We start from the raw sequence: 26,497 nt of genomic DNA, 5'->3' as shown, positions 1-26,497 counted from the left end.
TGGTAATCCTCTTTAAATTTCATTGCCTCCACTAAGTCTGTTCCGCAATGGAGTCTATTATAAGATGGGAACAGTAAAATCTACGTTTAGATTGAAAGCAATTTCTTTCAAAGATCATTCCCTATATGAGGGAGTAATTACCAACTCAGTTCAACAGTTTCTTCACTTCAAAATCACAACAATATTGACATTCCAAATTTAATCTCCAACCAACAGAGAACCGCCAAAACACAACAACCGCCATTTCAAATTTTGAAATTAAAAAAAATATTGAATATGGACAAACTGTTATTGGGTGGATTGGGATCCAAATCCAAGTCATTGAGTTGCTGTTGGTTGGTTCATCATCCACATGAAAAGTAAGTGAACGATTATTATTTTCATTGAAAATATTGGAAATTTGTTATTTTGTGGCCGTGATGATTTTTGTTGAAATATTGCCTCCGAATTTGATAGTGTGTTAATAACTACGGATGATAAGAGTCAACTGATTGCTGTTTATCATAATGAACACGCCGATGATGTAGAAGAGAAAAAAGAAATTTCATCGTGCAAACAAAAAGAACCAACTTGTGCTGCCTTTTCTATGGACGGTTATCATTTGTTTGTTGGCTCGAAAGATAACGATGTGAGGAGTTACAAATATCCATCTTTTGAATTTGAAGGTGTGATTGCACGCTCAGACCATGTAATTACCAGTTTGAGTGTGAATAAGAATAATTTGATTAGTGTTAGTAGTATGTCAGAAAGCAGCTCTGTTCAAATTGTCGATGTGAGTTCTGTTGAAAGGCCAAAAACAGTGCTTAAAATTCCAGTTACTGGCGGAGTTCTTTGCTCAAAGATTAACTCTGACAACAATATTGTTGCGTTCGTAACAAGTGACAGGGATTTGAAAGTTTTTAACATCGACAACGAAGAAGAATTGCTCCATAGCAAACAACAAATATCCAAAGAGATTACAAAGTTCTGGAATAATCAGCAAGGAACCACAGATTTTTGCCCTCTAGCCATTTCATGGAGCTTATGTGGAGACATTCTGTTTTGTCCAAACGCCACAATTATTGAAAAAGATTCCAAGACATGGAAAAAGCATGCTATCACGAAAGGAGAAATCTCGAACGACATCTATATCACATCCTTCTCTCCAAACTCTGTACATGTAGCACTAATTGATCTCGACAAGAACATTAATTTATTTGAATATCAATCTTTTGCTTCAAAAAAACCTAAGCCTTATCAAAGCATTTCTCTTAAATCAGTAGTAACGTCAATTGACTGGTCAAACACTTGTAACAAATTCTTTGTGGCAACTAAGGATGGAAGTATTCACATGATTAGCCACTTTATTAACGAAAAGAAACACAAGTCTACCTATAAGGTTGTAGACAATGAACAATATATTAAGAAACTTCAAGATATTGACACAGATGATGTGTTATCATTAATTGGTGGTGACGACAACACTGAACAAAAGAAGGTCAAAAAAGTTGCTGAAGAGATCATAGACGATGACGAAATTGATGAATTAATGAAAGATCAAGAGGAACATTTGGTTGACGAAGAAGAAATTGAGCCTCTTGAAGTAATGCATAGCCAAGAGCAACAAACAAGCCTCAAAGAACATGATTTTGGAGTTGACGCATCGTCATTTAACACTGTTCCTGTGAAAAAACATGCTCTCATTCAACCTACTTCATCTCCATTTGAAAAAGTTGAGAAAGAGTACAAGAGATATTTGGCCATTACTCAACATGTTGGTTTGATCACTTCTTCCACGAACATGACTCCAGAGAGTGCTCCTTATTACAACATCCATATCAAATTTAACCTTGCTGGTTACTCTGAAGAGAAGTTTAACGATCAACATAAACCTCATGTGGCTGCCTTGAATGAAAACGGAATTGTATTTGGATCCAATGCAAACGATCTCATTCATAACGCAGTCATTCAATTCAGAAAATTGAGAGTGACACATCAAGACAAGAGCTGGAAAATTAGTTTACCCTCGGACGAGAAGATTGTGCTTGTCACTCTGGGCTCATCCTTTGTGGCAGCAGGTATTGAAAAAGAAACCAAGACTGGTCAAACTCGTTGCTCCTTGATCAGAGTTTATTCAAGAGATCAAATGAATCTTGGTAATATTGCCGTGGGCGGAAATCTAGTTTCTCTTTGTGCTTCTGAAAACAATCTAGTCATTATTTATCAACAAGGAATGGGTCTCTTCATGGACTGGTATGACATTTCGCATTTCAGCTGTCTTAAATCACAAAAAGCATTACCATGTAACGAGATTCTTTGGGTTGGTTTTGGCACAGAGACCAAAGATTTGCTTTATGTCTTTGATAGCACTCAAATTTTATACTTACTTAATCCAGATACTGATTCATTCTCGGCTTGGTGTGACTTGAAGAAAAATAATGATAACTCTACACACTTTATCAGTATCATTAGTGACGCTAGTATTTACTCGATATTATGTGGTAACCATAGATCTACTCCAGCTGCTGGTTATGACATGACTTCCTTCAAGTTAAATGCAACCAACATTGAGGATGTGTTCATTGGATCTACTATTGAATTGGAGAAGGGACACGACAAACCTCTTCGGCTTTCTTATGCTCGATACGTCACCAGGAATGTTCATTTCAATCATGCCTTCAGAAAAGGAACTGCCACAAAGGAAGACATTGTTGAGATTGATCGATTGGTTATTGCTTTGATTACAAGATGCATCGAATTGAAAGAATACACAACGGCTCTAAACTTTGCCAAAGTGTTGAGAATGAAATCGAGCATGAACATTGTCGCCAACTATGCTGACTCACAAAAGGACTCAAAGCTTGCGTCTGCATTGAGAAGTCTTGAAATTTCTGCAAAAGATGTTAGAAATCCAAAATGGCCTTTCCCATCTTTTGAACAAGGAGTAACCCCTGCAGTCTCTGCTAGCAATCCTCGTGGCAGCGACCATGAAAAATTCATGACTCGAGAACAGGTCACAGAATTGATCAAACAAATGTTGTCCTCTTCTTCACACAATAATGGAGGTAGCAATGGTCATACTGAAAATTCACGCCACCACACTGACAAAACATCAACTGCTGAGGACGAGCCATTGAAATTATTTTCTTCCTCGCAAGAAACAAGCTCTGTTGCCTCTCTCTCACCAGTGTCGTCAAAGAGTGACAAATTTGAAGGAGAAGCGGAATTTGTTTTCGAGAACTCTTCAACAACAAACAAGACAATTCCTCAAATGTTTTCTCCAAAGAGACCAAGAAAGAAGAGTGTTGACGCGTGTGTGAAAAAGAAGCTTTCAAACACTAGTTCAAATGGCGTGCAACCAAAGAGTCCTGGAGTGAATCCTTTCCAATCATTCAATGCTAAGGCTGGTACAAACATTGACAAGCAACCAACCTCCACTGCTCCTCAACCTTCTGCATCGTCAGATGACATTCTTTCGAGAATTTCCGAATTGGGAGGTGCCATCGATAACGAAGATGCCAAAAAGAGAAAACGAGAAGCTGAAAAGAAAAAGGAGGAAACACAAGAACAACCAAGCAACAAGAAGAAAAAACAACCAGCCACACAACAACCCTCTGTCTTGGAGTTTGTGAAAAAGAATGTAGCCATTCCAAAGATAAGCTCTTCGGAATTAAGCTCAGCCACTAAGGAAGCCTTGTTGCAAAAAGTATCCCAAGAGGAAGAGGATGATTTGGATGTTTCTGGAATCTTGAATTAAATATTTATGACCTTAAAAGTTAATTAACACCAAGTGCGTTAGTACAACCTGCGTGTACATTCGAATGGCATCAATCTTCTCTCAAAAATATTATACAACTTTATTTGTACAATCAATCTCTATTTACAAGTATCTTTATTTCAACACAGAGCTATTCAACTGTTTGTGCATGGTTGGTGTATTCATGTTCTTGATGCTCTTCATTCTCACCTTCTTTGCTTGAGGTGTAGCAGCAGGTGGATTCATATTATTGAAAGAAGAGGAAACTGAAGCCATGGCAGAGGTATGTTTTGGAGGTCGTGGAGTCTTTGGTTGATGTGCCAGTCGCAACATATTCACTCTCCTCTCAAAGGACAATGTACTATCACTCACTTGCTTGCCAATAAATTGTTCAATATCTTCATTATAACGCTCTTGGAATTCACCAAGTTTCATCTCTCTAATTTCACGAGGAAGAGCAGCAATCTTCATTTTCATCTCCATTTCTAATCGAGAACACTGACTCTTCGTAAAGGCTATTAACATGTTCACTCTGTTTTTCACTTCTTGTTTGAAAGACTCTTTCATGAAGTTTAATTGTTCTTGATCCATTAACATTTCCTTCACCTTGGAAGCAGACATGAGAAAATTCTCCTTCTCACACGATTCAAAAGTTCTCTTCCGTAAGATTTGAGTCAATGGCGTTCGAGGTTGAGTTTCAGCATCAGATTCCTTTGCTGATTCATGATCATCTAACAAATCTTCGGAACGAGGAATTTCAATTTCAATATTGTCTTCATCACGGAATGAGAGTTTTTGTTCAATAGTACCAATAGCACCAATAGTACCAATAGCACCATCAACACCACCAGTAGTAGTAGTACTTTTATGGCTACGCTTTCTACGTGAGGATCGTTTGGAGCTTGGAGGTTGTTCTTGTGGTGGTTGTATTTCAGAGTGTAATTCGGTTTGTTGTTGTTGTTGTTGTTGATGATGAGGTTCTTGAAGAGTTTCATTCATCACTGATGGTTCTTCTTCCACTTTCTTTCTTCTCACCACTCTTCGTTTGCGAGAGGTGGTGGCTGCAGCCTTTCTTCTTCGTGGTGGCATTTTGTTTGAGTATTTGGTTTGCGCAATTAATTTCAAATTTCTTAACGGTTTATTTTTTGAAAGGCGGTAAAAAGAATTCGAACCACCAGGTCGAAGTGTTGTTGGAATCCTACCAAGATACAATGGTTTTTATTCTCTTATCGACGAGATACCCTTTCGTTGAGATCCAATGGTTTTTATTCTCTCAACTCAAACGTTCAGGCTGGTTTGCTCTCGAAGCTTTTTCTATCTGGCTCACCCTCCTGAAACTTTCGCTTAGTTTGAACATGTTTGGAAAATACTCATTTATGGAGTGTGAATTTCATTTGGATTTTATCACTCAGCAGTAACGTCGACGCTGTCTATCACTCTTCACTTTTCAGCAGTGGTGGTTACAGGCGTTTGTCTATGATCAAAACATCACACAAAATGCCTCCACAACTTGCTTTTCTCCACAAGTCACAACCGCAACAACAACAACCATCAACCACCACCACCACTTCTTCTTCCATAACCACCACCACCACAACTACCACTCCCGATCTGAATTCATCTTCCTCCTTATTACCCTTCCCAGCACACATCAATCCCAAACAATTCAAACCGTTAGGAATTTCAAAACTCAATTCTCATCACGGAAAGACATCATGCATGATGAACCAACGTAATAATGCAATACCAACAACAAGCAACAGTGCAATGATTGCAACAACAACTCGTCCAAATGCATCCATCCGAACCTTTTCCGAAAAGAACACACCACCAAACATGACCAAAAGAAGAAGAAGCTTCAATAGTGGCATCAGCAGCACTCTTACTTCTCTTCCATTTCATCATCATCAGCATTCTCTTTGTGATCATCACCAGCATTCATCATCGACACAAGGCACCTTCCTCACGAGTGGAATCATCACTTCAGGTTTGCAGTTCTCGAGTACAACATCTTCAGTATTGAGAGCCGTTGCATCTTCCTTGTCAATCAACTCCTCTTCTTCAGTAGTCATGAATAAAAGAGCGAAACCCATGCATTATTTGACAAGATCCTTTCATGTCAAGTGTAATTTACATTCCTCAATGAGTTCACAGAATTCTGCTGCTTCTTCTCCAGAATTTGAAGATCTACATGTAGATGTTTCATCCCTATTCAATGTTCAAGGACATTCTAATTCTAGAATGGTTCGCCATCATGATGATGATGCAGATGATCATGAAATGAATCCTAACAAGTGTTGTTCATCATCACAAGTACCCAACAGGAAGCAACAACAACCTCAACAGTCACCATCCTCATCGGATCATCCTTTTGACATGCAAATCAGTAGTAGTAATAGTGACAATGATGGTGAAGAAACATTCTCTTCTTGTCATGAAAATTTGAATCATTCCAAAGATCATCCTGATCTCTCGACGAGCTCAACTCTTCATTATGAAACTTTGGTCAATAAGGCATTGAGACCTCTTCATGAATATGAAATTGTCATCACAAGCATTGCACGAAGGAGAATACTCATTGAATATGTGAATTCTGAATTGAGTCGAGAAGCTGAAACGTTTCAAAGAGAATTTTTGATTCGTGCACAAGTCGATGCGGAGTGAAGAACTGGTGATTCTTCATATAATATTATGTTCACTTGTGGTATTCCTATTTGATGAGGACATGGAAAGAGTTCATGTATACATGCAATCCAAAAACACAATCACCAATGTCATTATCTGAGATCAAATATGTTCAGCTACTGAAGTAGTGTGCTTGTCATGGTAATTATTGAGATTTTCTCTTGATTAGCTTTGATGAATATCTCTCAAGTGACAATCACTATTTCTTTTTTTGAGTTTTCACAGATTGTAGAAGAGGAGCAATTTGTTCCTGAATGACATAGAGATTCTTGTTTTGCGCATATTGGAGCAATTCTGACAAGGAACGAGAGGCAATATCAATCACATGTTGTGTCACGGCATTATTTTCAGGCAGCAATAAGGATAAACTATACAAAAAGTTTCTGAGTAATGGAGATAGATCTGTATCTTCATCCAATGAGGATGAATAATTTTGAACCACAGCCGAGAGACTTTGACATAAATTCTTAATAAGGTCTAAATTTTGTTTGCATACACTCGTAATATTATCAGAGAGTTTCAACAATGTCACAAATCCTGGAACCGTGGATTCAATGGTCAATAGTAAATCTTTTGAAACTTCAAAGAGTTGAACAAAAATGTCCAAATGATTGGAAATGGAATCCTCTACATCGGATTTGATGGACTCATTATATAAAAGTGAACTAAGGGCAGAGAAGACATCTGCAACCCATGCCTTATCATGTCTTAAAATAAAGAAATATGCTTCAAGACCTTCCTCTTCCAATAATCTCTTTTTTGTTTCATTACTGCAATTTCTAACAGCCATACCAAAGAGTAACCTTAACACCATTTCTTTGAGTGGTAATTGAGACATGACAGCATGGCTCAAAAGCTTAATACATCCATGAAGTGAAATTTCGTCAAGTCTCTGCTCGTTAAACACACAAAGTGAATACAAGCTGTTCACAACTTGGTTATAAATTTTAGAATTCACACTTTCCAGCACTTTAACGTCCGATCGATATACAACCAGTGAAAATTCCCTCACAAGAGCATTAAGGATATTTGTAGAGGTTAATAATTCGTGAGTATTGGTATTAAAAGCTAAAAATCTTAGAGATGTAATTACTTGACTCTTTTGGGAGTCGTTCAAGTATTTAAATGAAGCCACCAAATTATCAATGACAGTCTTGTTTGAAAAAGCAACGTGGATTTCGCTGTCACCATCAGAAAACATTAATAACATGGAGATGATCTTATCAATGTAGGTTTTGAGTAGGTTTAAATTCTTTCTCTCCTCTGAATAGTTGACATTTTTGGAATTTTGTTTGATAATTACTGTAGTTGGTAAGCTGGTATTTTCATCATCCGAAGAAGAGGTTTCATCTCCTCCATAAATGACAGTGTTAAATTTCATTTCATCACTAGATGAGCTAGATGAATCCCAATCATCATCTGAAGAATCTTCGTCCTCAGAGCTACTTGTTGCTTGCTGTTCCTTTTTGACATCGTGGCCACTGTTTTTTGGTATGACCTTAACAGTTGCAAAAGTGTTTTCTTCATCTCTGTCTGCACTTTTTTGAGATAAAAATTGTTTGGAAAGCACAACTGTTTTGAAAGAAGGGGAGGAAATAGAAAGAGGAGCAATTCCTAAATAAGCCTCTACATCTCTAAAGTCCTCCAACAAGTTGGTGAACACAGCAGCAATCTTTCCCAGAAAATCATGCATGGAGAAAAGTCTACAAAAATCGTTTCTGTCTGTTTGAGAAGTTTGAAGTTTTAGAACCATTTCGATCAAGTCAATCGATTGAAATACGGTCTTGATTTGAATGTTATCGAGTGAATCAATACTACAGCTGAAAGACATTTTGGGAAGAAATCTTGTGGAATCTTGTGTTTTTTTGGTGTTCAAAAATTTCACAAGAGTTTTCACACCTTCACTTGCAATAAACATTCTCAGATTTGTCTTGTTTTCAATACACATGTTGTGTAAAAATCGAATAGATTCATACCTTAATTGGGCGCTAAAGGAAGTTGAGCTCAGTTTTGTAACTTTTGGAAACGCACCAATGAGGCATAATTGTTCCTTATATTGTGATTCAATCATGAACAATAGTTCGTTCAATAACTGTAGAACATGTGTAATCACAGTTTCATCTTCCAAAAATTCAGTCTTGTCTAAAATTTGTAACACTGAAATTAAACTTCTTTTTGATAAAGTCCTGTTGAGAGCAGCAATAAAATCGTCGTTGTCGACCATAGATTTGAGTTTTGTTATGTCTGTACATGTTTTTAAGATGTCATCTGATGTGCTATTTGGAGATAATCTTGAAATGTGTTCATCTAATATTGTTTGTATTTCTGCTACCTTGTCCACCTTAAAATCAATGTCATCCCAGCTTTCAAAGGTTTGAGAAGAATTACTCTCGCTCTTGAGCAAATGAGGTTTCAACTCCAATCCATCCTCAAGGTTCGGTGTGTTAATTTCAAAGTCAATATCGTCATCAGAAGATCCTTCTTTAAAATTTTCCAAATTTACTTTTTGGTTGGTCTCTGTTTTCATGGTTGACATTTTCTTTTCCTTTGAGGGAAGGGAAGACCAACTGTCAAACGAAAAGTCACTATCAAAACTTGCTCTATTAATGAAAGAAGGAACTGGATGTTCTTTTTCCTGTTCTTGTTTTTTGGCAATCCATGGATGACTCAATAATGTTTGAGCGGTTGGTCTAAATTTGGGTTCCTTTTTGAAGCATAACATTAAAAAATTCTCTGCTGCTGATGAACATGAAGGAATTGGAGGATGATCGTCATTTACAATTCGAAACATGGCTCTATAAATATTTTCTGTGTAATAAGGTGGAAATCCTGTTAAAAGTTCAATAGTGAGACATCCAACAGACCAAATATCGCTCTTCTCGCTGACTCCAGATTGTGAGATCGCTTCAGGAGCCATCCAATGTGGTGTTCCTGAAACATCTTCTTTTCTTATAAGTGACAACGAAGCAGAAACACCAAAATCTGCCAATTTTACAGCGCCACCTCGTGTCAGCAACACATTATCACCTTTAATATCTCTAAAAATATTAAATTATTATTTTAATGAAATTGATCCAAGTCCAAAGCTGTCACATACTCACCTGTGAATAAAACCTTGTTTGTGTAAATACACAAGTCCCTCGAGTACCTGTTTAATATATGATGAAACTACATCCTCTGTAACCTATAATAATTTTTAAAATCACACAGCTACAATCGACATGTACATGAACGTACCTTGTATTTTTTCACAAGCGATGCCAAGCTACCATTTTCTAAATATTCCATGATTATGTAAAACGCTTGGGACGTCGAATGATGATCAATATATTTCACAATTCGTTCATGATCAAGTTTCGATAATAAATTAATTTCATTTTGAATATCTTTGAGGGCTTGATGCTTTTTGAGAGGAATCTCTTTTATGGCCACCATATCTCCAAAACTCGATCTAAATCCTTTATACACAACTCCATAACCTATGAATATGTGACCATCAAATTAAATACATTCCAATCACACAAGTAAATTGATCAATTTTCATATAATTTGCAAATAGTTTGACACCTCATTTTCACAGATCCATAAAACTTGTTGAATACAAACCTCCTCTCCCCAACGTATCCGATTTTCTAAATTGATACTTGTTGTTAATGACGATGATTTCATTTGGGTTTGTTGGATCATGATGATGATGGTTCAATGAGTCGGACGATGTGTTGGAGGCTCCTTGTTGGTTTTTCCGTTTTGTCATTTTTTTAGTCGTAGAGACACACCCATTAGACACACTATCGTCGGACAATTGAGTACCTATAATTTGTTTATTTTTCAATAAACCCATTCCTGTATTTTTTTAGTCGTAGAGCCCTTAAAAAATGACTGACGATCATCCCTCGTTAATCACTAAAATTGCGCACCTTGAAAAATATATTGAATACCTACAATCTACCATGAATGATCTCACTAAAGTAATTAATGATATGATTGAAAAGCAACTGCATGAACCTACTTCTAATCTTAAAATCAATGATAACCCTCCAAATGATGAGTCAGTTATGTCCACTCCAATATTCCCCCAAAAACAAATACAAGCACCATCTTCTACACAAACACATACACATACACACACACCACACACACTTACACACAACAAAAAAGAACAAATTCCTATGAAGAACAAATACCAAAGCCGTAGATTCAACCAAGAAACAACAACCAATAACAACCTAAACAAGAAAAAATCTCTCTTCCAAAGATAACTCGAACCCTAAGGTAAAAAAACCTCAACCAAAAAAAACACCAAAGACCGCAAAAATGCATTGATCAACCCGCCCAACAACTAAGAAATCTATCGACTTCAACAAAGGATTAACAATATACTGCGCAAACAACTTGTACAAAAACAAAGAGGCACTTCAATTTCTCCTCAATCACCTCAAGGCCTCCAAACTTGCTAAGGATCCATGGGTCCCCTCTGAAAGACCATTCATACTCCAAATTGTTCCGTCCTCATCAAGCTCAAGGGACGAAATCATCAAGAACCTCAATACCGCCAAAAGTCAAACAAACTTTAAATACTTTATCTCTGATATGTCTCTCCAAATCACAGAGTTCATCGCTCAACATCTTACTGGAAACGATGAAAACAATATTCTCCATATGATCTCCTGCCTATGCAATTGGCATGAGAAATCTAAAGGTTTAATAGCTATGAGAATTAGTAAACCACCAGACTCAAGCTGCTTCAAAACCACTGTTACAGTTAAGAATTTACAATCACTACAAGAAATCCTCTCTAACACCGAATGGTCTCGCCTCAAAACTTATACTCAACTAGCTGAAGATTCCCGTTTTGAAGTCTTTATCAACCTCTCTACAGATTTTGAAGAACATGAAATCGTAAACGTCGTTAAAGATATCACCACTAAAGCAGGAATTACTATTCACCCAAACTCTATCAAAATCGATGAAAAGGCATCTCCTTTTAATCCTGAAGAATCATATTATAACATCATAGTGACTCTTAAATCTGATACTGAAGTCGATCGTATCTTAGAAGTGGTCCATCCTATTGAAACCAAGCATGGCAATAATCATCACAAAATCCTTCAAGTCCAAAGCGCAGTTCTTTAAAGAAAAAGCTATCTCCAAATCAAATCAATCAACAGAGAAAGAAAGCTCTAACTTCTCAACTATTACTACTCCAAATAATTATGAAGCAAGGTTTACCAGCCTTGAAAAAAGAGCCTCCAATATGGAAAGCAATATATCATATATTGCTAAGAATATGGAAACTCTAATGCACAGCGTTAAAAGACTCGTCCAAGCTGGGAAGAGAAAGGACATGCATGATGAAGATATTGAATGACTTTACTATTGCAACCCTTAATGTGAATGGAATCCTTCCAAAGGATCCCAATCAATCAAGTAGATTGGACAAAATCATCCGGCTTATGGATATCTATCAACTTAACTTCATGGCAATCCAAGAATCACACATTAACAACTCACAATACACACGCACTTTTCACCAAAACCTCTATCGATATTATTCTTTTCTCAACAATAATAATTCTCATGATGGAACTTTTGTCCTTACCCATCAACGTCACAAAAAGAAAGCTATTCATCAAATCCTTATTCCAGGACGTCTCCAACTATGCACCATCCACATCGGTGGATGCTTATTGAATATATTTAATATTTATAACTACTCTGGAAACAGAAATGAAGAAGAAGAAAATATTTTACTCGAGAAATTATCTGAAACCCTATCAACACTAAATCACCAACCAATAATAGTGATTGGTGACATGAATTTTAGTTCAGAAGGAAATGCTTACAAAGACACCAAGTGGAAAACATTTATGGACCAACATAACCTAAAAGAAAGAGAAACAATAATTCCATCCTACATCAGAAAATACACATCACAAAACAAAATATTAGAAACAATCTCAAGACCTGACCACCTATTCCACTCGAGTCACATTGAAATAGAACATGAACAAGCTTTATCACTCGTCACAACAAATGACCACATACCAATCATGTTCAAATTTAAATTATTAATTCCAACAACCAGGAAACGAATAATCAGCGATGAGCAAAGTGTTGCAAAAAAACTCGAAGAAATTTTGAAATCTCTTCCCGTCAACAACAGTGAAAACTCAATCATGAGATCAAGAACCAATCTCATAAACCACATCCTATTAAGGGATTTAAGGAATCTGAAATCATTACCAATTTGAAACAACAGCTCCATAATCTCCATGAACAGAAATTATCCGAAACAACCCAAGATGAATCCACTATCAAAAGATCTATAAAGGAAACAAAGAAACTCAAAGAACAATATAACCTTGAATTTGCGGAATATAGAAAAAAGTTCATAGATTCCATTAATAACAAACACACCAAAGGAATCCACAACTTCGATCACCATCTCAAATACAAGGAAATTGATTGGAATTCAACCAAAATAACAAAAGAAGGAGCTGTGAACAACTTTAAAAACAAATTCACCTCAAAACTAGATGACAAAACAGAAATTAAATTTAAACCAGGTGAATCAACAGTTAAAGAAGGACCGTCCAACATTACAATAACTAAAGAAGATGTTACGGACGCGTTGAAAAGAATGAAATCAACAACACAAGGGGTAGATTTCACAACAAAACAGATATTTGAAAATATCAATCCCAATAATTTAGCATCAGCATTTAATGACATGATCCAAAATCAAGACATCCCAAAATGCTGGAAACAAGGATGGGTTAAATTAATCGGAAAAAAAGATATAATCACAGACTACAAAGATCTAAGACCAATCATAATCATGAATATTGGATATAGACTCCTATTCAACATTATAACATTCAAACTTAAAGATTGGGCCGAATCAAATATCAACATTAGACAAGCATTCACCCAAAATCGAGAAACAACAAATCACTGCATCCTCATACAAGCCCTCATTAACAAATTCAAAAAGAAAGGATTCATTCTAACCAATATAGATATTGCTGCTGCATATGATTCCATTGAACTCAAAATCATTGACATGGCGCTCACCCACTGCAAATTCCCCCAAGAACTTAAAAACTTCATCATTAATGCTTACTCAAATCATCAAATCCAAATAGAATGGAATCATACACTATCAGAAAAATTCACCAAGACAAGAGGAATCCCACAAGGATGTCCTCTAGCTCCTCTAATCTATAACTGCATCTCCCAAATGATTATTGATAAAATTATTGAAAGAGAAAAACTCCCAATCACTCCACAAGATCTAGACATTGATGATATTGCCACACTTTGTTTTGCCGTGATATGTCAATTATCAATTCTAACATTACTCTCCACAACAAAAGACTCAAGAAAATTAACAGATGGTTCAAACAAATATTCCTAGAAATTAATCCATCCAAATCAGTTACAACTTCACTCCCTAAACCAAATGAGGCCTTGATTAACAATACCAAAATTCCAAACCAAGACAACCAAAGAATCTTCGGAGGATATCTTTTTGAATCTAAATTATTTAAGGAAGAACTAGAAAAAAGGAAACATAAGATGATGAATATCCTTAACATCCTCCCAATTAATCTGATTCAACCATATAATCTCAAACAAGTAGTCACATCTAAAACCTTATCCCAAATTACACACCTTGCACGCAGTAATTCAATAAGCCAATCCCAAATAGAATCATTCGACTCTTCAATCAGAAACCAAATCAAAAGAAAACTAAATATTGATGCAAGAACACCTAAAGAATGCCTATACTTACCAATCTACCAAGGAGGAATGGGTATTCCATGCCTTGAAATGATGACTGATATCATAACCCTAAGATCATTAATTAATATCTCATGTCACAATTACCAACTCATGCAAGAAGCGGTAAATGATGCTATCACATCAACATTCAACACCAAAAAATCCAAAAACCTAAATATATTTGAAAACTTCCACCACATAGCAAGGAAGTATGAGCTTAAAGTTGATAACTGCAACTACATACCTCAACTTGTAAATGAAGAATCACTAAAATACCATAAGAAATGTAAAAACTTTGAAGTATGGACTGATGGATCTAAAACTGAACAAGGAACTGGATTTGGTATTATTTTACAGTCCAAAAATATAACAACTAGACACAAATTCAAACTTGACCCAATCCATAGCAATAACTTAGCTGAACTACTAAGTATTGTCTACACTCTCCGATTATTACCAACAAAATCAAAAGCAAAAATCTACACAGATAGCGAAATAAGTATCAATTTGCTATCAAATCCTAAATACCGAGGACCATTTCTCCCCCTTAAAACTGAATTTGAATTCCTCAAGAAATCTAAAAACCTACAAATCACCATCATCAAAGTTAAAGGCCACCAAAATAGTGGTAACATTCACGTAGACAAATTAGCCAAAAAGGGATGCACATCAGGAAAATTGATAATTCCTCACAGACAACTTACCCAAAACCAAATTATCCTCAAATCCAATAACCACTGGATTCCAGATATTGCAACATTCATCAAGAACAAACAACTTCAGAAATGGAATGAATCAATAACTTTGAAGAGCAGGAATAAGTTTAACCCTTCTTGCATCTTCCCAACAACATTCAATTTCATGAAGTCAAAGAATATCTCTCCCCAACAAAAATATGCAATCTGGAGAAACATGCACAATGCTCACATGAAAACATTTAAACAACAAACTCACACCTGCCCCAGATGTAATTGCACCGGAACTATTGAACATTATTCCACACGTTGCACATTACTATCGGAGGAAAGAATGTATGCTAAACAACAGATGAAGAGGCTTCTAAACATTGAATTGATTCCCCATGACCGAAATGAAATTCTAACCTCCTCCAAATTCCTTATCGACAGCAGAGGAATCATTCTTAACTCCGACACATATTTTACAAGAAGAAAACAGGACATCATCAAGTACTGGGTAGACATTCAAGCAATTCTATCGTTCTTGATGGGTAGAGCTTTTAATCAATACTGGGAAAACGAAAGACCTGAGGCACCGAAGGGCCAATAAATATTTTTTCAATTTTTTTAGTCGTGACGGAAAAGGTTTGATTTTTTTCGAAAAAAAAAAGGAAAAGAGACGTTAAAATTGTAAACTTGAAAAAAAGAGGAATGGCTTTCAAAATCGATGATGTTACATAAAATTGGATGAGACCAAGCATCATCTAATATTTGGCTCTTGATTTAAGTTTGCATTTGTGTTCATGAATTCATCATGTTCAATGATCTGCAGAAATTCATATCGAGTTTGCGAATGGCCGAGATTAATTATTCATATTATTAATCATTATTATTATCATCGGAATATGCTTTTGATTTGCTTAATTATCAATTCCTTGAAGAGAACTTGATAAACAGCTCCTCACCAAATCCGGATCGTTGATACATATTGACGTGAACAACATGAATGCAGTTTCAACTCCTAAAGAAACTGCTCAACTATTCCAATGCAACTCTCCCGTTTGTTTCTTCTCTTACTTCTCTTCTATTACAGTCTTTGCTCTGTTTCAAATATTGGACACGAGAAGATCGACCAAGACACCAACTTCCATTGGTGCTAGCCTTGCTTCATGCGATTGTCCAGCATGTCCTTCTTTGCAAACAGAGGTTGATCGTGCTCCTATGGCAAATAATAAGATCAATATTCAGTGTCCTCCTGTTCCAGAATGTAAATGTTATTCAATCACTGAGAAACCTCCAGTTTCCTCGGATGGGCAAGTCACAATGGACACGACATTTGGGAAGGCTCTGTACAAGCTCTCAAAACAAAACGATGTTCGACTAGTACTAGAGATTGGTACATGGTTTGGAGGAGGTGAGTAAACAACTCATTGTTGTAATTTTCCTTCAACAACGACCGTCTTTCCTTGATGGAATGTGAACAAATTGTTGGACTGATCATTGATTCAAAAGGCTCTACACAATGCATTGCTAGAGGATTACAAGAATCTGGTCGAGACAAATTATTGTACACGATTGAACTTTATGAACCTGCTTGGCAATACGCTCGTAAAACATTTACTCATTTACCAATTCGATTTATATTGGGTGGCACTGTTCCCACCGAAATGTATTTGAAACCAGAAGAAACTCCAAACAAAGATCTTCACTATCGACTCTATTATCAACGAGATATTGAACTTTCAAAGAAATCTATTCCATGGCTTTATCCCTTATGTTTGGCTTATCGTTTTGATGCTGTTCTTATCGATGGAAACGAATGTACTGGTTGGGCAGAATATCAAATTATTGACAGGTATTGCAAACCAAAATATTTAATGTTGCATGACGTGGGAACTTAAAGACCTCAAAAATTGAACAAGTCATCAAACAAGGAGGTACTGTTTGGAAATTGAGAGAAGAAGGTGAAGATACAGCCAGGTGGCAAATCTATGAAAGAAACACCAATACATCCCCTTCAAACACTAATCACAAAGGCAAATAATAAAAAATCTTTTTCATCACCATTAACAAAAAAATGACTTTGGACGATGTGGTGTTTTTAGGTAGGTGTTGTGTTCTACAGTCCGATGAAAATTAAATCAGTGATGATGATCATGATGAATTTGTTAAATGATGTTTCCATGATCGGATAAATTGTTGCTTGAATTTTTATGAAACAAAATTAACGGAATAGGCGACAAGATACCTCAAGAGGTGCTCCGAGTATTGCCTCTTCTTCCTCACATTTCCAAGAGATCACTAACGAGAGTATTATCATATGTAGTCAAGTTTTTGACGGGAGAATTATTGCGAGAAAAACAAGACGAATTAGCTGTCCCACTGAATGGACAACTTGAGCGAGAATTGAGATCATCATTTGAAAAAGTGAAAAAGAAATCTAAATATGTTCAAGAAGTAATTGATAGTGCAATTAAAACTGGATTATTTTCAGTGATATTTACAGGTAGGATTTTATGAATATGAACGTTTACTGACATTGAAACGACTATTGGAAATTTCCCTTATTCTATGTTGCTATGAATTTATTTGACATTGCAAAATAATAGGATTTTATATAATTCTTCGAGCCATGATTAGACAAAGAATTAAAATCCCATATTTGAGAGATCAACTCAAAGAAATGGAACTAGATGAAGATTTGATTAATCTATTTGTGGAGGCTTATGAAACGAAAAAGCAAAAATTCATTGCTCTTACAACAGAAAAGACCAGTTGGTTCAATCATATTGTAAATGTTAGATGGAGAGTCGATGTCACAATCAGCAACTCTGTCATGAGTAAGGTGTTTAAACCATTATTGCTTCTTCAATTTGAGTTATCCAATTCTCGAATTGTAACTATGGAGGTAACATTAGAACAATTCCACAAGCTTCGTCTCTCAGTAGCCACAATTTTGAATGATATGCACAACATTGAAAGCCATCCAATTATGAAAATCAAGGAATAAATATCCTTGTGTCAAAATTTACTAAATGTTTCTAATGGTTATCAATTTCCAATCCATCGCCCAATCCAATCTAATACTGTATCATACCACAAAATACTGTTTTGTGGCTTCAAAACCCAGTGATTTTCTTCTGGAAAAACAATCATTTTTGAAGGTACACCTTGGCGTTGAAGAGCTGTGAAAACAGTTAATCCTTGAGCAATTGGTAATCTAAAATCTTTACCACCATGAATTACCAGTGTTGGAGTTTTCCACTTTGTCACATAATTAATTGGATTGAATTTTTGATAATTTTCTGGATGAGAAAACTCGGCCCCTTGAAATTCCATCTCAGGAAACCAGAGCTCGTCTATTATTATTTTCGAAAAATGTTTGAATGCACAATAAAACATCACATTATCGCTCAATACTTACCAGTACTATAATATGCAGACACCAGTTCTGATAACCCATCATGGGTTACAAAACATTTATATCTTCCGTTTTCGTTGTGTCCAAGTAGCCAATTGATTGAGAATCCACCGTATGACGCTCCTAATGCACAAATTCTACTCGCATCAATAAAGCTATATCTGGAAGCCAGAATGTCAGTTCCGTTTGTTATATCTTCGTAAGGATAGCTTCCCCAATTACCAAGAATAGACTTCTTAAAGTCAAGACCGAATCCTTCAGAGCCGTGGAAATTAATAATGATCGCAGCATAACCTTGAGAAACAAAAAGTTGAGGATTCCATCTGTAAGACCATGCATCCTCAATAGCCGATTCTGGTCCGCCGTGAATAATATTGACTGTTGGATATTTCTTGCGAGGGTCAAAATTTAAAGGTGTGAAAATCCATGCTTGCACTTTTTCCCCTTTAGCTCCAATAAAGTAGTCTTTTCGAGGAACCACAAGAGGATACTTGGCCAAAAATTCGTGGTTATAGTTGGTGAGTTTTCTGCTTAGTGGAAGATCCACATTTGTGATTTTCATGTAATACAAGTCTACTGGAGCAACAAAACTATCCAAAGAATAAACAATGGATTCTCCAGGAATTACAACTTGCAGTGCTGCGCTGTGACCTTCAGCAGTAAGTGTCCTACGAATACCAGAAGAGAGATCTACCAAATATAAGGAATGAATTGCATCATTTGAACACGAAATCACTACTCGTTTAGAATCAAGCCAAATATGTTCACTAATAGATCTATCAAAATTGAAAACAGTGTCATTGGTTCTATCTGTCAATATGTTATACAAATTAAGGTGAAGATTGTCACTCTCATATCCTGGAGTATTCATTGCCAGATATGAAAGAAGTTCATCTTGGAATGGAGAAAACAATGGATTTTGAGTTCTAGCTGATGTAAATGATGTAATTGACTTGAGGGCGTTGGCAGTAATTGGTGAGTTCACATCAGAGTACCAGTTGTTGACAGTTGTCACAAATATTTTCCAACCAGTGGACCATGAGACAGCATGATCATTGATTTCAATATTTAAAGCAATGTAAGCTCCAGTTGTAGAGATGTCATACTGTTCATCACCTCCAAATGGACCAATTGGACAGTTGGCATTCATTCCAAACATGGTATCAAATGGTTCTGCTACAAGTTTCAAAGAGTCAGATCCAATTACAATTTTTTGTAAAAACACATGAGACACTTTTCCTTCAATGATATACGTATCCCAATGTCTTACAAACAATTTGTCATAGACATATCCTGTATTAGAGCCCTTACTCTCCCAGTCGTCATTCATTTTCTTTGAACAAGACAAGAGAGTGGGTCTGTCATTACAACTCAAATATACCTGAGCGCTGAATGCAATGTAAAATAAATTACCTTTCAAAGACTTGCTCACTTTGAAAGACTCAACAGGTACATCATAATTCGAGACGAGTGAAATTTGTGACTCGCTTCCTTTCACTGGAACTGAGTAAATTTGGAGTCCATTGGTGCTTCCTCTTCCTGAGCTTAAAAACATCACAAACTGACTATCAGGAGTAAATTTTGGAGAGTAATCTGAGACACCAAATTTGTTGGTCAATCTTCTCACCTCTCCAGACGTAATATGTACAATATCAATGTTTGAAGTTGACTTTCCAGTTTTAGAGTCCTATTATTCATCATTTGATGATGAAGAGTGGTATTCTACACAACATCATGGACGACAAAAGTACCTACCCATTGCTTTACAGAATAGACTGCAAACTGTCCATCAGGAGAGACTTGCGATCCCGAAACTCGTTGCAATCCCTGAAGGTCCCGAACATTTATTGCTGGAATCGCATGATGATCCTCTTGAATCGGAAGAGCCTTAACATTGGTAGATAGCAATAGGGTAGAGAAGAGCATCATCATGCACACCACAGTCATCGCCATCATCAAAGAGCCTTTGCATTTATTCGGGAGCCACAGGCTTGAAATGGGCCTGCGATCGCCAGCGAACAAAGAAAAATCTCTGTTGGAAAACATTTTAATTTTTTAATTTCGATTTAATTAATTAAAGAATTGATTTGGTAATTTAAATCTTTTATGAAAAGATTTTTACCTCAATGTTTTCAACACATGGACACAATAAGGATGGTCGATGATGATGACCAGTACTGTAGAGCAATAACACAAAACGGATTAGAAAGTTGACATCTTGAATAACTAGTACAAAGTTCACCATTAGCATCGGAGCGAATTATATCGTGTAACCAATACCAAACTTACAAAAGAATACCACCACTACCACTTTATGAATTTATTGGCTTTTGATTTTGGTTCCTTCTCAACACGCGTAGGTGTTTGCGGAGAGGAGTCTCCTCGTTGCTCGATTCCCTCTGTCATGATGACAAGCAACCACCACAACGATCATTCTGATTTCATCTTCAAAGACTTGTCCGAAATTCCATCCAAACAAAAGAAGAAGGAATGGAGTGCATTGGATTCAATAATGAGATCTCCCATTGAACATGGTGGCCATATCACCAATTGGGAAGATTTCTCGTTCTTTTTTAAACACCTTTTGAATGGTGATGATGATGATAAGGATGAGGATAAGGATTTCAATCACGCTTTACAAGATGTTTGCATGATGAAGAAGGAAACTCAAAAGTTGGGATTGATCTGCTCCGAGCCTCCTCAACCAACCAAATCCCAAAGAGAACAACTCGCTCAATTGGTGTTTGAAGAACTCTCAATGGCATCCATGTTCTCGTGTTGTGGACATTTATTGAGCATGTTTGCTCATGGAATCACCACTGGATGTGTCTTGGATGTGGGTCATACTCAAACCAGTGTCGTTTCGGTGTATGAAGGTTTTGCTTTTCCTCACTCGGTGTCGGTCAGTCATGTGTTGGGAGGAAGAGAATTGACAGAACACTTGAAGAACAAGTTAAAGGAAAAATACTCGGACATGGAATACTTGAATGATGATGAAACAGTAAGGACGATTAAGGAAAGTTGTGGTTGTGTAAAGCCAAAGTATGATGAGGTGAGAAGTGAAAAAACAACAACCTATGAGTTGCCAGATGGTAAGACTATTCAATTGGCCGTTGATTTACCATTTGAATGCTCTGAGAAATTATTTCATACGAAACTGTAAGAGGACATTCAAGGCATTGATGATTTGATTCAACATTGTATTCAACGATGTGATATTGACTTTCGTTTAACACTCTTTGAGAATATTGTACTGAGTGGAGGTTCCACCATGTTCAAAGGAATTGATCAGAAAATTGTTAAAGAGCTTGAATACCGAAATCATCTCGAAGTTTGGAGTCGCATTAAGGTTAAGAGCAATGAGAACTTGGAACGAAAAAACTCAGCATGGACAGGAGCGTCAATCATTGGATCACTTTCAACCATGAACAATCTACTCGTCTCAAAGGAAGAATATGATGAACAGGGCCCAGATGTTGTTCATGCAAAAAGTACATTATTTTGGGTTAATGAGTAAGGAGGATAGATCACAATAAGGAATTCAAATAGTCACAGCACGTAAAGTCGTTGTTGATTTTTTGGGAGCGAGCGAACTGTTTTGAAAGCGTTTTATTTCGAAGGAGTTCTTCAAGGTTAGGTATTTGTCTTTTGATAACACTTTCCATAATTTTCAGAACTGGAGTTCCATCTGAATCATTTCCACTATTGCTCTGGATCTCAATCACATTTAAAAATGTCAATTTCAACCATGTTCAAGTATTTGTCTTGGTTTCTACAAAGTTCTGCAAGACATCCGTCCTTTTTGGCTGCAGGTGATGGATCTAATGAAAATCATGGGAAGTGCATGACACCATTATCATGATGAACTTTCCTCCTATGTAAGGCATTTAATCAAGTCGTACGGTTTCAATCAAATATTGTTGGAATAAACATTTATTTATATTCGATTAAATTGTTAAAAATCCATCTCACAATAACTTCTTTAGCATCATCAGAGATGGCAAATCTTAATATATTGCAAGCGTAACTAATTTTAGCTTCCCTATTACCCTCAAAACCAATCAATGCGTCGACAAAACATTCAAAATGGTTTCCAAAAACATGTACACCATCAAGTTGTTTGTCCCGCAGCCCCATACCAACATTATCATCTTTCCAAGATTTTGGTTTACTTTTATCCAATTGAATGTCATTAATACTTAACACACCTGTGGCTCTTTGTAAAGTTAAATATTGCCCTTTAGATTCCTTTGTTTCCTTTAACACATTGGAAACAGAGTCTCCTAAAAAGGAATATATGGATGAGGAATCATATTGTTCGTCCATTAATTTCTCTTCATTAATTTCATCTTTAGTTCCTGATGAGACGATATGACTAATTCCTGTTCTTCTTGCCTCGATTAATGTTTCTCTCACATGCATTTTCAGTCTATGAATTGAATTTTGTGTTGGAATTTCCAAGTCCTCGCAATGAATATCAGTAATTCCGCATGTTTCAAACATGGCTTTAATCAACTCTTCATGCTCTTCCCATGGTAGCACTTGGGTTGGATTTCCTATTACGATTCGCATAAATATTTTGTTTGTATTTAAATTTCTTTCTCATCTTATTGTTCCATAGGGTGTAGGAGAACGAATAGCACAAGCTTTAGCTTTCAAACCTTTCGGAATTTCATTCGGATCCTTATCGAGCCAAACAATGTATTCTCGAAAGAGTGCTATTTTATTATTGTAAGAAAAATGGCGCGTCGGAAAGTCAGCAAGTGATAGAAATTAGATTTTCATGTAGCTGGTTTCTATAATATTGATTTGTTTTGGTTTTGGTTTTCAATAGGTTAATTGTGTGTTTGAGAAAACTTACATTCTCATTTGTGCAAAGGTTGTGGAAAATTTAGTTGCATCGATTCCGCAAATTACTGGAATAAAAATATTTTCGAAAAGTTGTTGCTGGTGCTCTCCGTCAGCGAGAAGGGAAGTCACTAAGCTCAAAATGCACAAACATGCAGAAACAATCGAAATGAAATCTTCAATGTAGACCATGTGGTTATTTTAATTAAAATGATCATGAACTATTAGACGAAGTCTAACCACTGCTTGTATTTGGATGGGAAGTGAAGAAATCAATTTGAACCATTTGGAATTTTCATTCATTACAATTTATTTTCATACTCTCCTTCTGACATGAATATTCGTCAACACGCATCTTTGAATTTTAATCTCAATGATGGAAATATCACTGAGGCAAATAAGGAACTATACAACTTTACCATGATTCCATTTGATGAAATTGGTACTGTGAAATTTTCACAACCATCGTTTCCATTATCCTCTCCATCTTCCACTGTTGTAAAACCAAGCAATTCCCAAACAAGGCCAAAATATTCATCAAATAGGCATGTGATCTCAAGAGAGAGGATCATTTGAGCTTTGGATGGCTTTCGTGATGGTGTGCCTTTTGATGTTACTGAAACAACAAGAATAAATAGTTCGACTGACACTTTAATTCTCAGACAAACACTGGTGTCTCACCAGTAAATGTTAATTTCAAAATAATAATATGAAAATTGGAGATCCTATGATTAATGAATACACAAACGCTACTACTGTGCAATCATTCTCTACAATGAGTGGTGTTTACACCACAAATATTAGTTGTCACCATCCATTACAAATGTTCATCCACCTCCATTTCATAATAAAACTCTTGATCTTTTCCAAAATCATTGAACCATTTTGCAAACTTTTCCAAAATCATTTGATGATCAAAAGCTAATTCGTATTCAATTCCTTTGACAAGAGAACTCAAAGGATAAAAGCTGACCGACTCTGCGTCATCATCAGCTTTCAAATTACGTAATGCATATGGACCTTCCAATTTAACAGCATAAACAACTGAGACAGTGTGACGTCGAGGATCTCTTTGTGGATTACCTTTTTGTGTTGTATTTAAAATTCAATTTAAATTTCAAAATTGTAAACATTTGTCGATATTGAAAATTTTCATATCGTTCATATTTACAATTCAATTTTAAAATTCAAAAATATTAATCGTATTGAATTCATCATATATTTTCACAAATTCACCACCGATTTGAAAATGATCACATGAATATTCCAATTACAATCATGAAATAAAGATGAAGTTTCAAACAAAACGCTCTTCTTCTTCGTCTTACCTGCAACAGTAATCAGTTGAAGATTCTTTCTACATTCCTCAAGTGTCTTGGTTTCGGAAACTTTCAAGTGTGTTTCCTCTTCCAATTCTCTGAGCACTGCAATCTCGGGATCTTCTCCATAATCAACAAAACCACCAGGAAAAGCCAAACACGATTTGAAGGGATCTCTTCCTCTTGTAATAAGGCAAATATGAAATGAGCCTTCATCATCGATATTATGTGATTGATGCACACGTACGGGAACAATGGCATCTACCGTGAGTGATGGATTGCGATAAGTTTTTGTGTGGTGGCTTGAAGAAGAAGCGTGATCGGACGAGTCGTGATTTGTGGACATTTTTTGTAAATGAAGTTGTAATACTATATTATGATACTATTATAAATTACTTTTTTAAGATCAATTATTATTATCTATCCTCCAATTCAACTCTAAAAAAATGTTACAACCAAAACCAAACGAATTAGGAGGAGAGACCTCACAATTTTTTGATTCCGATCAGGATGATCCTTTCTTCTCGGAACAAGCCAAGGAAAAGTATCGATTGAATCATTCCATCAACACTTCTGAGAATCATGATACAATGAATATTGCTATTCGAATGGAGTCTGTACAATGGACAATTCCCGATTCAGAATCAGGAGCGTATTTAAATACTTTAGAAACTAGATTACAGCAATTAAAGAATGGAAGAACATTCGGAAAGAGTAGATTCTTCGGACACTCGTTAAATCCATCATCAACGAAAAAGACAGAAAAACGAATCGTGACGTCGATGGATTCTACTTCCATGGGCCAAGTGAACTGTAAATGTATTGGATTTCTTGGAGAAGAGGAAGAAGATCAAGATAAAGTTGAAATGGTTGGAGGAAAGCCTTTATTGGACAATTCTGAAGGAGGTTATTTAGAGGATGTTCTCATTGAACACTACGAAGGAGAAGAACAGGAATTTGAGGATTTACAATTAAAGGAAATGGAGCAAGCAGAATGGACGATTGAATATGCTGTGAATGAGAGTGGGGAACAAGGTGATACCTTCGTTGCTACGAAAAGATTTTATGATTTGACATCCGGAGAGTTAATGTTGGACAATAAAACAACCATCGAAGGCGAAGTTCAAGAATTACGAAATAAAGAGAGTGACGAAGAAGATGATATTTATGACGCCCTGGAAGGAATGGAGCTGAAAGACGAAGATGAACTTGATGACGAAGAAGGCGATTTTATGGAACCAGAAAAATCATCTTCCAGCTGCTCTCAAATATTTGCGAAAACAAAGACGTCGTTACAAGATGAAGGTGATGATTGGGAAGCTGACTTTCCTGAAGAAAATTAGTGCTCAACTATCTCACAATTTAAAGCTCATTCTTGTAGTCTATTGCGCCACGAAAAGCCAATACCAACTCTTTAAAGTCTCCTAAAGCCATTTCTTGAAGGAATGAAGTTTCTTTTTCATTGGTTGTCTACAGATCAAGCTTTGAAGGTTGATCTCTGTTCAAATATGAAAGAATTTGCACAAGCAAAAAGTGAATATATGAACGGTCTGAACATTGTTATTCGGTTGATGAAGCATTATTCAGGTTAACCTCATACAAAGAAGGAGATGCATTACTGAAATACTAGAAAGTGTTTTTTCACAACAAATCTTTTCAACAAACAGACAGGCACAGATGCAAACCATTTTCACGTGGGAGTTGGTGTGAATATTCAACGTTTTCACACTTCAACTCTCTCCTTAAATTTGAGAGACAAACCTATTCGAAACGCTCTTGATCTCTCTCCCCCGTGTTCTCTCACCCTCAATAACTGTCTCCGCTCTGTTTGTTGTTGTTTATCTCCAAAAAAGCCACTTGTCACAAGTCAAAATTGCAAAAACTACAAAACTCCCACACAACTCAACTACACCCCAACAACAACAAAAAAAACAAAAGTCTCAACGCTACCAACATTCTAGCTCACTTCCATACAACACTCTCCAAAATTCGTACAATTTCTTTCAACAAACAACAACAACTACAA

The 26,497-nt window shown here is 36.2% G+C and overlaps 13 protein-coding genes across 13 annotated transcripts; 8 read left to right on the top strand and 5 right to left on the bottom strand.

The window, feature by feature from the left end:
* Positions 1-276: 276 nt before the first annotated feature.
* FDP41_005262 (uncharacterized protein) lies at positions 277-3,736 on the top strand (the record flags this gene model as incomplete). Its single annotated transcript, XM_044708768.1, has 2 exons — positions 277-359; positions 457-3,736. The coding sequence occupies 2 exons, from the start codon at positions 277-279 to the stop codon at positions 3,734-3,736; spliced, it is 3,363 nt and encodes a 1,120-aa protein (XP_044560648.1).
* A 135-nt stretch (positions 3,737-3,871) lies between these two features.
* Positions 3,872-4,825, bottom strand: FDP41_005261 (uncharacterized protein; the record flags this gene model as incomplete). The annotated part of the gene is made up of 1 exon (XM_044708767.1): positions 3,872-4,825. The coding sequence occupies one exon, from the start codon at positions 4,823-4,825 to the stop codon at positions 3,872-3,874; it is 954 nt and encodes a 317-aa protein (XP_044560647.1).
* Positions 4,826-5,233: 408 nt separating this feature from the next.
* FDP41_005260 (uncharacterized protein) lies at positions 5,234-6,400 on the top strand (the record flags this gene model as incomplete). The annotated part of the gene is made up of 1 exon (XM_044708766.1): positions 5,234-6,400. One exon carries the CDS (start codon positions 5,234-5,236, stop codon positions 6,398-6,400), a length of 1,167 nt encoding a protein of 388 aa, XP_044560646.1.
* A 220-nt stretch (positions 6,401-6,620) lies between these two features.
* On the bottom strand, positions 6,621-10,175 carry FDP41_005259 (uncharacterized protein; the record flags this gene model as incomplete). Its single annotated transcript, XM_044708764.1, has 4 exons — positions 6,621-9,459; positions 9,523-9,605; positions 9,659-9,900; positions 10,028-10,175. 4 exons carry the CDS (start codon positions 10,173-10,175, stop codon positions 6,621-6,623), a joined length of 3,312 nt encoding a protein of 1,103 aa, XP_044560645.1.
* A 956-nt stretch (positions 10,176-11,131) lies between these two features.
* On the top strand, positions 11,132-13,838 carry FDP41_005258 (uncharacterized protein; the record flags this gene model as incomplete). Its single annotated transcript, XM_044708763.1, has 3 exons — positions 11,132-11,468; positions 11,729-12,573; positions 12,639-13,838. The coding sequence occupies 3 exons, from the start codon at positions 11,132-11,134 to the stop codon at positions 13,836-13,838; spliced, it is 2,382 nt and encodes a 793-aa protein (XP_044560644.1).
* A 479-nt stretch (positions 13,839-14,317) lies between these two features.
* On the top strand, positions 14,318-15,493 carry FDP41_005257 (uncharacterized protein; the record flags this gene model as incomplete). The annotated part of the gene is made up of 1 exon (XM_044708762.1): positions 14,318-15,493. The coding sequence occupies one exon, from the start codon at positions 14,318-14,320 to the stop codon at positions 15,491-15,493; it is 1,176 nt and encodes a 391-aa protein (XP_044560643.1).
* Positions 15,494-15,885: 392 nt separating this feature from the next.
* Positions 15,886-16,784, top strand: FDP41_005256 (uncharacterized protein; the record flags this gene model as incomplete). Its single annotated transcript, XM_044708761.1, has 2 exons — positions 15,886-16,297; positions 16,396-16,784. The coding sequence occupies 2 exons, from the start codon at positions 15,886-15,888 to the stop codon at positions 16,782-16,784; spliced, it is 801 nt and encodes a 266-aa protein (XP_044560642.1).
* Positions 16,785-16,960: 176 nt separating this feature from the next.
* Positions 16,961-17,893, top strand: FDP41_005255 (uncharacterized protein; the record flags this gene model as incomplete). Its single annotated transcript, XM_044708760.1, has 3 exons — positions 16,961-16,988; positions 17,120-17,389; positions 17,493-17,893. 3 exons carry the CDS (start codon positions 16,961-16,963, stop codon positions 17,891-17,893), a joined length of 699 nt encoding a protein of 232 aa, XP_044560641.1.
* A 41-nt stretch (positions 17,894-17,934) lies between these two features.
* On the bottom strand, positions 17,935-20,230 carry FDP41_005254 (uncharacterized protein; the record flags this gene model as incomplete). Its single annotated transcript, XM_044708759.1, has 3 exons — positions 17,935-18,242; positions 18,308-19,991; positions 20,060-20,230. 3 exons carry the CDS (start codon positions 20,228-20,230, stop codon positions 17,935-17,937), a joined length of 2,163 nt encoding a protein of 720 aa, XP_044560640.1.
* Positions 20,231-20,711: 481 nt separating this feature from the next.
* FDP41_005253 (uncharacterized protein) lies at positions 20,712-21,821 on the top strand (the record flags this gene model as incomplete). The annotated part of the gene is made up of 2 exons (XM_044708758.1): positions 20,712-21,396; positions 21,469-21,821. 2 exons carry the CDS (start codon positions 20,712-20,714, stop codon positions 21,819-21,821), a joined length of 1,038 nt encoding a protein of 345 aa, XP_044560639.1.
* A 416-nt stretch (positions 21,822-22,237) lies between these two features.
* On the bottom strand, positions 22,238-22,876 carry FDP41_005252 (uncharacterized protein; the record flags this gene model as incomplete). The annotated part of the gene is made up of 1 exon (XM_044708757.1): positions 22,238-22,876. One exon carries the CDS (start codon positions 22,874-22,876, stop codon positions 22,238-22,240), a length of 639 nt encoding a protein of 212 aa, XP_044560638.1.
* A 1,093-nt stretch (positions 22,877-23,969) lies between these two features.
* FDP41_005251 (uncharacterized protein) lies at positions 23,970-24,817 on the bottom strand (the record flags this gene model as incomplete). Its single annotated transcript, XM_044708756.1, has 2 exons — positions 23,970-24,235; positions 24,481-24,817. The coding sequence occupies 2 exons, from the start codon at positions 24,815-24,817 to the stop codon at positions 23,970-23,972; spliced, it is 603 nt and encodes a 200-aa protein (XP_044560637.1).
* Positions 24,818-24,917: 100 nt separating this feature from the next.
* FDP41_005250 (uncharacterized protein) lies at positions 24,918-25,814 on the top strand (the record flags this gene model as incomplete). Its single annotated transcript, XM_044708755.1, has 1 exon — positions 24,918-25,814. The coding sequence occupies one exon, from the start codon at positions 24,918-24,920 to the stop codon at positions 25,812-25,814; it is 897 nt and encodes a 298-aa protein (XP_044560636.1).
* Between the last annotated feature and the right edge of the window lie 683 nt (positions 25,815-26,497).

Source organism: Naegleria fowleri (genome assembly GCF_008403515.1).
Source record: "Naegleria fowleri strain ATCC 30894 chromosome Unknown tig43, whole genome shotgun sequence".
NCBI lineage: Eukaryota > Heterolobosea > Eutetramitea > Acrasida > Naegleriidae > Naegleria > Naegleria fowleri.
The sequence above is the reverse complement of the archived record's forward strand: the minus strand, read 5'-3'. Positions and strand labels throughout refer to the sequence as shown.